General features: G+C 36.5%; 1 protein-coding gene across 3 annotated transcripts; it reads right to left on the bottom strand.

The window, feature by feature from the left end:
• Positions 1-3,254: 3,254 nt before the first annotated feature.
• On the bottom strand, positions 3,255-9,550 carry LOC109107111 (L-threonine 3-dehydrogenase, mitochondrial-like). 3 transcript variants are annotated; one of them, XM_042746332.1, is made up of 9 exons: positions 9,373-9,550; positions 6,574-6,771; positions 6,363-6,405; positions 6,163-6,233; positions 5,615-5,764; positions 5,183-5,355; positions 5,002-5,092; positions 4,440-4,709; positions 3,255-4,345 (listed from the first exon to the last, which is right to left on the bottom strand). In XM_042746332.1, the coding sequence occupies exons 2-9, from the start codon at positions 6,761-6,763 to the stop codon at positions 4,206-4,208; spliced, it is 1,128 nt and encodes a 375-aa protein (XP_042602266.1). In that variant the 5' UTR covers positions 6,764-6,771; positions 9,373-9,550; the 3' UTR covers positions 3,255-4,205. The 3 variants fall into 3 exon arrangements, with proteins under 3 accessions (XP_042602266.1, XP_042602267.1, XP_042602268.1); XM_042746333.1 differs by lacking the exon at positions 9,373-9,550 and adding an exon at positions 7,312-7,445; XM_042746334.1 differs by lacking the exon at positions 9,373-9,550 and adding an exon at positions 7,213-7,235.
• Between the last annotated feature and the right edge of the window lie 1,583 nt (positions 9,551-11,133).

Here is an 11,133-nt window from a genome sequence, read left to right as displayed (position 1 = left end):
AATTGTGTCAACTTAGATCTATCAGGAAATATATCACATCCTGTCAAAACTCTTTACATGTGAATTTAGAAATCCATTCTCACATGGCTGAAATTTTATGATCCCAACCATAACGCATAATTTCTCTGCAATGGGAAGCATGTCATTACGGAGGTGAAGGCTGATCTTTAGCTGGAGGTTAAAGAGTTCATCTGCTGTCTGTGGTGATATACAGTGAAAGAAGAAGAGTCTGAGTGAGTAACGCTGCAATGTCTTATTGAATTCCCATTTTACTGGTCATTGATCCTGCTGTACGTGGCACAGCCGCCGAGGTGAAAATGTTACAGATTGAATTGCCATTAGTAATCACTCAATTGGCAAGAAAGGGATGTTCTGGAGCATGTATATCAAAACCATTTTCATGGTTTGATGGTATTTCTCTGATAATCCCTGAGGTACATAATACAGTACACTTCGGTGTCCCATGGCTTTTTTAAAAAAGCATTAGAAACACAAATCCCATGTTTGTTCATTTTGTTTATTTGTTTTTGTTTTCTGTGTTACACAGAACTTTTTTCATGTAAAACAACTCCCTAGTAACAACTCTTGAAAACAATCTATCATGAAAAGTAGCTTATTTTAAAAACATGTCTTTAAAAAAATGTTTAATAAAATAATCAAGTAAATAAACTCATTTCACGTTTTAAAAATTGTACACAAATTGTAGCTATTGTAGGATTAAAAGAAACGAAAAAAAAAAATATATATATATATATATATATATATATATATATATATATATATATATATATATATATATATATATATATATATATATATATATATATTATATATATTATTATTATTATTATTATTATTATTATTATTAAAAAAAAATTTGAAATTACATTTATTTTTTATGTGAAATATTTCTTTAATCTACAGAAAATATATACCAATATTAGCCCCTTTAAAAAAAAAGTGACGTGAAGTGACGTGACATACAGCCAAATATGGTGTTCCATTCTCAGAATTCCTTTAACCTTTCCGCTTAATTTAGAGTAAATGTGCTACATTGTTACTTTAAAGGACCTTTGTGCAATAGAAAGTTTCCATGGATGTTAGGTTCTCCATGGAACCATAAATGCCAATATCTTTATTTTTAAGGGTGTATTCATGTGTTTGAGTTTTTCATTCAAAAAGACCATAGCAGTGTGTAAGTCCTTGATGATGATTGCTCTGTGTTTTAAACCATGAGACAGCTGCAACACAGCATTTTTTGGCACTTCCCTCTTCAAGGAACTGACTGTGCTTGTTTGTTTACTGACCTTCACTCAGACAGACAGACTGCCAGCTCTGATATTCAATATTCACACAGCATGTTGACTAACTCCTGCTTCTGGTATTGGTGGAGAGTTGTGTGCGTGGAGAGGTGTGTTCACGCAATGAATGCTTATACAACATGACACAAGAAGAAAGAAGGCACTCCATTTGAAATTTATTGCTCGGTTCTGGGAAACTCGACAGGGGTTTTGTGAATTGGGACAAGAGTATCACATGAGAAGAACGAGTGGGAGGAGGTTATGCTGTCATATGAGTGGGCATGCAAATGTGTTATGTAATGTTTGCATGACATTTATATAGATTGTGCTCTCCTCTTATAGGTGAAGATTTTGGGAAGTTGGAAGGTTTTACGGTACAAACCCATGCAAACAATTTTTTTTTTCAGGTTTTTAATAGTTAATCACTTGTTCTATCCCACATAATTGGTCATATTTCTCAATTACTTGAATAAAACCAGAAAATTGTACACAAATTTAAAACAACTTTGTAAGCTTTTAACACAAACGAAGTCAGTCTTAGCCATTTAATCTTGTTGTACATTATTGTAAGAAATGAATAAAAATGTATTAAAGAAAAATAACTTTTTGAAACCCTGTTAAATCTTCTAGCATATATATTTAGATGTATATCTTATATCTTTGGTGGTCAAGTAGAGGTCAATATTTGTTTAAATGCATGCCTCATACCGGTGAGGGATCCAGACGACAGGCCCTGCATTCTACAAACACGTTATGAAATGATGGAGCGTTATGAAAAATGATGGAAATACAACAGTGATTTTGCAACAGCCTTATTAAACAAAAGCTTCATGACAAGTATAACATATACAGTCAGAAGAAGGAAAATTACCACTTAACCACGTAATGCATTTAAATACTTTTACTAGGCGACGCGATTTTTTTTATTATAATTTTTTTAAGAAAATGAATCACTTCAACTGTAAACCTGTCCGTGGACATTTTTGTGTCACGCCACTAAACTACATTGAGATCACATTATCATACTTTACCTGAGGTGGAATTTCATTTGAAAGAACTGCTGACAGATAAAACTGTCCTCGACTGAAACTCGTCTGACTCTCACAGGTGGCAAAAAGTTTTCTTTGCTAAGAACCCCGCCACAAAACCTACGCATTGTAATCTCTTTTTTGGTTTTTGCAGTGTCCGTGCTAGAGACAAAATCAAAACTTAAAAAAATCTTATGAACATAAAACTTTAAGAAGGGCATCTAATTATTCAAGCGAACCTGGTAAGCTTCACAACCTACAGTTAGCCTGCGTTTGCCAAGTACTTACATAATCAATTTAGCAGATAACTACCGCCCATTTTATAACCCTATACTTTATGAAAGAATGATAAATATTTTGTTAGGCTACTGGATATACTGTACAAACAGGTATTATATAACCTGCTTTCGAAGTGTAGGCCTACATTTGAAATCTAAATAAAAAGGAAACTTGGTTGAATGCCACTGAAATGTTTATGTGACACGACTCCAACAAAAACATGCCAAGGCATTGCTGCGGATAAGAAAAACGACTAATTATTTAGTGAGATTATATTCTTAAATCAATGCATTATGCACTAATCGCCTTGATCAAAAGTGACAAGACGGTGCAGTGTGAACGTGCATTAATGCACAACTCTTGTGCAGTCATTATAGCTGCGAGAGAAACAGCCATCAAAACGATGAACATATTTCCCACAAAAGTTATAAATAAAAGTTTTAATGACTGGTGGCACTGCAGTTAGGTGGGTAATATTTAACAAGCGAAGATAAACACCAGGAAAATGAAAAATAAATAAATAAAATACCAGGACAGCTCCATCCTACTTAATTTAAAAATGTTACAATATTTTTTTTTTAAATCTCAGTCTATTGCACTCAAATAACTAATTTATTATATTTCAAATTAAAGACAATGCAATTTGTTACAGATAAAAAAGCTTTATTGATACAAGTTTTGTGATCAAAAGAACAAAAGATGTGGATGCAAAGCTTAACTAAAAATAATTTAAATTTGCTTCCCACTCTCCCCTTTCATACGGGATAATATATTCTCTGTGGGAAAACGTTTATGGGGAAATGCAATATATGACAGAAATTGCATTTAAAAAAGTGACCTTATTAAAGTATACAGCAAACATGTGAAGCAAGACCAAATCTTGCATTTCATTTGTGAGCAGTCTGAATAAATAGATAGTGCACAAGAGAGGAAAAGTAACCAAAAGGGATATGATAACGTCATTCATCATGACCCCCACTTTCCCTGAGGACCTACATCTGAGTTCCACCCTGTTTAAACCAGAATTTTTGTCTGTTTATTTTAGAATGGGTTGAAGCTGCTGTAACAATTCCTAGCTTTCATTCCTGTTAGTCTGAACTCTGCCATCAGCCTTTTCCCTCATATATTATGCTCTTCTTCAAAGGTACAGTAATAAAATTTCTCTCTCTCTCTCTCTCAACAACAACAACAAAAAAAAAATTCAGAAAGATAGTATCATTTTTTACATTTTAGGATCTGCCATGTTCATTTTTGGACATTCATGTTTGTTTGGTTTATTTTATCTGGAGACATAATGATCCTTTTTCACTAAATGCGAAGCACAAGAGGATAACATCAGGTTTAAACCCATTCCTTTAATTTAGCTTTCAAAATACCTGTGCAAAAATACCTGTCTGACGGTTTTCCACCTTGACTTGAAAAGAGACCTGACCTCTTTGTATAATTTGCAATTATACATATAGTCTGTGCTAGTCAAAAGGAATATACAGATGACACAAAAGAGAAAAGGAATATGACTATTTACAGATCACAGTTCTCTCTTCTGCGTCACTAAATCTTTATGAAATATACAGATTTTCAGTGTTCATGAGCAGACTCAGTTGGCCTGGGCGATGCGGGAGTCTGAGCCGATGAAGTTGAGCATCGTCTGGACCAACTCCGGCAGATCATAGTCGTGCTTCCAGCACCAGTCATTGCGTGCGTTGCTGTCATCAAAGTTCATGGGCCAACTGTCAGCTATACGGAAGGAAAAAACAAGTGTTTTTGTATGATTTACACCATTTATTTGTACCAAAATTTTTGAGGGAAGTGCAGATGTTTTGGATCATACCAATAGCCTGTCGTACAGAGTCAATCTCATATGTGACCTGGAGATCAGGCAGCTGTTTTTGGACCTCCTTTGCAAGTTCCTCTGGAGTGAAGCTCATGGCATTGATGTTGTAGGTGCGCATACTGAGCGATTCCGCCGGCGCCTCCATCACCTCCAGGGTGGCCCGCAAACAGTCATCTATGTACATCATGGGCAGCCGTGTGTCTGGTTTTAAGTTGCACTCAAACTTGCCGGTCTTGACGGCGTCATGGAAAATCTGCACAGCGTAGTCTGGAAAAAAGCCAATGAAGACAGACTTTTATGACTCAATGGTTTTTTTTTGGTCAGCAGTCTCCTCTACCACAAGCAACAGAATGACAGCAACAGCTGTCAAAGTACTTTTCAGGTTTGTACATGTGATTTCTGGCAGCTGGAGGTGTGGTTCATATGGCTGGTCGGCATTGGTGCAGGCTCAAAAGCGAACAACACCCCTTTCTGAGCAAGTGCCAGTTGCATAACTTCACTTACGTACGTGAGCAAGGTCATGTGCCAAAAAACACAGATGGAGCAAAGTGCACTGTACCTGTCGTGCCACCGCCGGGCTGTGAGTCTGCAGAGATGATGCCAGGGTACCGCAGACAGCGGAAGTCAAGGCCATATCGGTGGTGGTAGTACTGCAGAAGAGGATCATGGGTAAAGATTAAGATTCCATACGGCACAGAAAATAAGTGAAATTACTAAAATATGGGTGACTGGTGTCTTACCTCCCCCATAAGCTCTGCATGGACTTTAGAGACGCCATATATAGTGCGTGGTCTCTGCACACAAAGGTCAGGAGTGGGATTTCGAGGTGAAGTTGGTCCGAAGGCACCAATTGTACTGGGCACAAAGAGCCGAAGCCCGTGTTCTGCTGCAATGTCTAGGATGTTGTGTAGTCCTACAGAAAAAAAAAAGCTAATTTCATCAAAGGCTATTTTTATGAAAAGATCTAGACAAAATAATTGTTTTAGAACATTATAGTAAACACTATATACAATTTTCTATTTGATAGAAATATTATAAATTTTTCCTGTTAAAACACCCATGTAATTTATTTGAAAAAAAAAAGCACAGAAACAGATTATAAAAATATAAAAATGTTACATTTAATGTATTGTCTAAATGCAATGCATTACATTAGTTTTCTAAAGTCTTACCTGTGATGTTGACTGCTCGTGCCAGTGCCACATTAGCTTCCCCAACAGCACTTAGAAGAGCACTGTAATGCACTAACCAGGTGATCCTGTTATTTACTACAATCTCTCGCAAGTTCTTGTAGTCCAGAATGTCAGAGTAGATAAAGGGGCCTGTGTAAAAAAAAAAAAAAGTCAGAACTTGTGTGATCAGTCTAGTTCTGAACATATTTCTAAGTATTAACAATGCTGAAATGAAGATAAAAATCCTTTATCTTTTAAATGTTCACCTGTTTTAGACATGCAAACAAATGTTAAATCAATTATCCAGGCTAATTAAAACATTTTTCACAAAACAGTTCATTAGCAACTATAATAAACATAATTAGCACTTCTTTACTCATCTAAATTACTTTAACATTTGGAAATGATAAATGATCTCTAACAAATGACTCTCCAAACTACATCTGGCAAACATCTGGTTTGAATGGATATATAATTATAATATAACAGACCCAATTTCTTTCATGAAATTATAGTAAGAATTAGTTTGAGATGAACAGAAGACATACCACTGTGAAAGACATTGCTTGGTGGTTTCCTGATATCTGAGAGGATCACATTGTTTTTTCCAAATCGCTTCCTATGAGTCAGGAGATATAACTTTATTATGTAAAATACGTTTTTATGTAAAACATTACATTTGTAAATGCATCTACAATGCAAAAGATTAATGCTTTTATATACAGTGTATATACTACAATGTGCATACCTTAATAGTTTAGCAAGCCCAACCCCTAGTTGCCCGAGGCCACCTGACAGAGAGAGAAAAAGATCAAATGTCATGCAAAAACACAGTAGGGGAGTCAGGATCCACCCATCTTAAAAATGTGCTAAAACCACTGTGATTAACGTGACAAAAATACAAAAGTCCCAACTCTTAAATAAAAAATGCCAGTGTACCAAGAACCCGTTTTTCACACCTGTGATGAGAACTTTGGGGTGGTCGGTTTCAGAGAAGGACACAGAATGAAAGCTGGCATCAGATCCAGAGGTGACCTGACGCGGGGAGAAGCTGATGTTGCGTATCGCCACCGTCAGAGGCTGACACCCACACGCAGGGGCCAGCAGGGCCTGCTTTGCCACCTTACTAAGGGCTCTGAAGACTGGCATACTGTCACCTGCAAAAACAAGAGGTGTTGAGGTATCACACATTATCAGAACCTACAATTAAAAGAATAGTTCACCCGTCGTATATTTCCAAACCTGTGTGACTTTCTTTCTTCAGTGGAACAAAAGAAATGTCAGGCATAAAGACAGCCTCAGTCACAATTCACTTCCACTGTATAATTTTGTTTTTTTCTATACATTGAAAGTGAAAGCATTCTGTTTGTCATTCTGCCTAACATTTCCTTTTTTGTTCCTCAGAAGCAAGTCATACAGGTTGGAAGCTGCTGGACATCTAAATATAAAAGCTTGTGCTGTTTTCGGATTAACATTTCGAGTCAAACATCGAACATATGCTTCTTACATCAGTGCTATTTCAAACGTAGTCACATGAGGCTCGGTGCAGTGACGCTCGTAAATTACTCTGGCAGGTAAAGAAATTTAATGAACTAAACCTGATGTAAGGCTCCTCAGAGTTCATCCTTCTGTTAAATTCGTATAGTTAACCGGAAAAAAATGTTAATTTCCAGGCTGTCATCGCCGAACTTTCTTACCTTGCGAATGTAAAGGCACGAAAGGAACGAAGAATGTAATGTGAGCGTATTTATTCTGCCCTGCCTTCGCCGGCAGCCAATCAGCACGCGAGCCCCGTGGCGAGATGCCGAACACATCCTTCAATCCGACCTCCAAAGGCTTCACTGTGCCAAGTATGTGCGGACTGTTCTGTTCGTGTCCCGGTTTTTTTCTTTTTTCACAATACCCTAACACACAATCCAAGCCGGTTTTATCTTTTAACGGAAAGCTCAGTCAGACTTCTGGGAATTTAGATCAGTTTAGACTCGTTTTCAAAGGATTTTTTCACAGTGCAAAGCCTGGGACGCAATGCTGGGTTGTCTTGTTCCACGTTCACACTGTGTTCATGCGCTATTCCGGGTTAGTAATTAATTTTTGACAGACGTGTTTCGAAATTTCACACTGCATATTTGTAAAGCCCCGTATTAACATCCTAATTTAGGGTAATACGGTACACGGCCCGTTTTAATCCATCTGTGGCCAAAAGTGGCCACGTAGACCCGCTTTGGTCATTTGAAATATGAACATAATTAAAGCAAATACAATATGGACTCTTTATAACCCAGTTAACCCTTCTTCTGCCTGTCGTCTACATTTTTATCCGTTTTCTACATGCTTGTAGACGTCTTCGCGTCAAATCTCATGAATATTTAATGAGATAAGCATAGAGGGAGCTCATGATTGGTTGTCTGTTGCTAAACAACTCGCTGTATCATTCTTGCACCTTTATTGCTAGTTAACTCCGCCAGCGTCGATGGTGTCAAAGTGGCCGGAAGTCATTCATTTTCAATGTGAGCCGGCGTCGAGCAGCGGCGAGGAGCGGCGCGGCGCGACTTGGCCGTTGAGAGCGTCGAGGAGAGTTGAAATCAGGGCAACTTTATGGTAATGATCTATGACGCGGTTGGGCAGCAACCAATCAGAACGTAGGAGTCCACCGCTTGAGAGGATAGAGAACGCAGCTCCAACCACATTAGTTCTCAAAACAAAAGGTTGATTATTGCTGTGGCGGGTTTGCAGTAATCTATGATGTGTCCCTGTTTGCGTACAGGGACATAAAAAAAATAATTAAAAATGATACGTGGACCAAGGTGTCTGAAATTGTTCATGTTTCTGGTGAGTTGCTGATGTGCAGTAACGATATAAGAATAATAATCTAATGATATAATAAATAATACTAGGCTACAGTAGTCCCAGTTTATACTTGATTATATTTACTTAAGTAACATTTTTAATGCAGGACTTTTACTTGCATCAGAGTATTTTTACAGTGCTTTATACATTATTAGGTAAAGGATCTTATTTCTTCGTCCACAACAATATTAATGAGGTTAACTTATAACGTTACGCTCATATGGTCAGTCTGCACAAGATCAACAAGCTTGTTTGCTTTGCGGCCGCTTTAAATTCACGATAAGCATTCGATCTATGTCAGAGCGTCAGAGCGCTCACGAGCGGCCAGAGCGATTTTTGACGCTCTCGACGCCGGCGGTGTGAACGCACAGTTGGCGATGTTTTGATTTATGTCAGGTAGTTTTAGAGGTCATTAGGGGGAAGTGACAACCGCGTTTTAAACTGACAAGTTATCTGACCCAGGGCAGGGTTAAAACTATCGGTATGACTGAAGCGGTGTGCAAGACTTCTGCTGGCAGACTAACATTAGCGACTCCAGAAGAACGTGAGCAAACGTGCTCGCGACGACCGACTACACCCATGAACGAACACCTCAAAATAACGGTCGCGTTATCAGGATTTTGACACTTTGTTCCACACGAACTACCGTATTTTATGAAACACTAAAGGGAAGTCTTGTGACAAAACGAGGAAGAGGTATATAAGATAACCACGTCTTGAGCTTCATTATAGGCCTAAAATCACACAGATATTTAACGGAATGCTTTAGGACAAAGTAATTGGATTGAGAAGTAAAAGCGATAAGGTTGTGAAAGTGAAAATTAAACTATCATGCATTATCTTTCAGTCAAGGCCATGGGAAGCCAACCTTAAGCAAAATGCAATCGATTTCAGTAAATTAATTCACTCACCTATTGACTAGAATAAGATTCAGAGATTAGGCAGAAAACGTGTTTCTCTGGCCGACGTGAGCAGCTTTCTTTATCTGTTTTTTTGTCGCTGATGCTTCATTCAGTATCTTCCAGTATTGCATCAGCCCGCCGCGGAGGTCTTATATCCGCAGCACAAGAGGCTTTCAAGAGAAGCCGGCTGCGCTCTGATTGGCCAGCGCGCTGGAGGTGAGGCCCTGGCCACGCCCTCCTGACGTCTGTAGAACTGAAACATGACGACTGAGGGGTCTTTTCAGGGTTGCACGTTCAACCTCCCTCTCACAACGAATGCAGTCAGCGGGACGTTTTGGGTTGAAAGTGAGAGACAGAAAGCTCATAGTAAAGTGTTTGAGATAATATTTCTTGTTTCTATAAAATACCAAACCAATAAAAAAATTATATATATATATATATATATATATATATATATATATATATATATATATATATATATATATATATATATATATATATATATATATATATTTTTTTTTTTTTTTTTTACCAAACCAATAAAAAATACCAAAAAAAAAAAGGTTTAATAAGCCTACCTAATGAGGAAAATGTGCGTTTTGTCCCACTAAATTTAGCACCTGATTTTAAACATAAATCCTATTTAAAATATTTTAAACAGCACTGAATTACTTGTAGAATTATAATTATCATTTAAGAGTACTACTATTACTACTTAGTAGTAGTAGCTCTGGGATTGAGATTTTGTGATTTTTTTTAATTCATGTAGCCATATCAATTGAGAGAGAGGAAGAAGAAATTAAACTTAAAAGGTATTTTCTTTGAAAATTAACTAGTGAAGGCAAAAATGTAATTAAAATGTTAAAATGGTGAAAATTGAGACCAGTTACATGAAGGTTTACAGTTTCCCTTAATACAATTTAAATGTAAAATTCACAATTTAACCTAAAATCTTTATTTTGATGGGGGAAATGTTCATGGACACATCATGCATTGACTACTTACAACTTGTTGAAATAAATTTTCTCTTACATTTATTTGTGTCTGTATATATTACTGTAATGTATTCATTTCCATTTTTTATGTCTTGATAATGTTACAAATATTTTTCATATTTTATATTGGTTTAAAAGCACACATACATCTTTAAGAAACAGCTAAAAACTAAATCTCTTCCATCTTCATTTGACCCTCTAATTCTATAGCACTCTCTATTCTAATTCTATTTTATCTATTTGTTGACTTGACCCTCTAACACTTGCACTCTCTATTTGTTTTCTAACTGCTTGTTTTCTTAAACCAGGCCTCTAACACTAGCCTTCTCTATTCTTTATATATATATATATATATATATATATATATATATATATATATATATATATATAAAAACCTTGTGTACTGCATTAGGTTTGATTGCTCCTACTGTCATCTTTTGTAAGTCGCTTTGGATAAAAGCGTCTGCTAAATGACTAAATGTAAATGTAATATACATGATCAACTAACGTGAGATGTAGTGACGGCAAAATTAACTGAATATTTCTCAAAATTGTTGAGCCCTGATTTAGAAGCATTTCAGCAAATAAAAAATCTTGAGAGTAAACATGAAATACAAAACATTATTAAACATTGTTAATTATTTTAATCTGTGAAAACCCTAAAAAGCATGTTTTGCATCTTAAAAAGCAAGTCTGATTGATAGCTTGAAACAAAAACAAAAGAAGAACATTACCTTTCCAGCAACCTTTTTTATTGCTTCTGCTATTTTCTGCC

Source organism: Cyprinus carpio, chromosome B20 (genome assembly GCF_018340385.1).
Source record: "Cyprinus carpio isolate SPL01 chromosome B20, ASM1834038v1, whole genome shotgun sequence".
Lineage (NCBI taxonomy): Eukaryota > Metazoa > Chordata > Actinopteri > Cypriniformes > Cyprinidae > Cyprinus > Cyprinus carpio.
The sequence above is the reverse complement of the archived record's forward strand: the minus strand, read 5'-3'. Positions and strand labels throughout refer to the sequence as shown.

Excerpts from the sequence above, each read along its gene's own strand:
- LOC109107111 (XM_042746332.1), bottom strand. The coding sequence starts at position 6,763 with ATGCCAGTCTTCAGAGCCCTTAGTAAGGTGGCAAAGCAGGCCCTGCTG. Across the intron at positions 5,356-5,614 it reads ACGAGCAGTCAACATCACAG|GACTACACAACATCCTAGAC; the intron begins GTAAGACTTTAG and ends TTTTTTCTGTAG. Across the intron at positions 5,093-5,182 it reads ATGCAGAGCTTATGGGGGAG|TACTACCACCACCGATATGG; the intron begins GTAAGACACCAG and ends CCTCTTCTGCAG.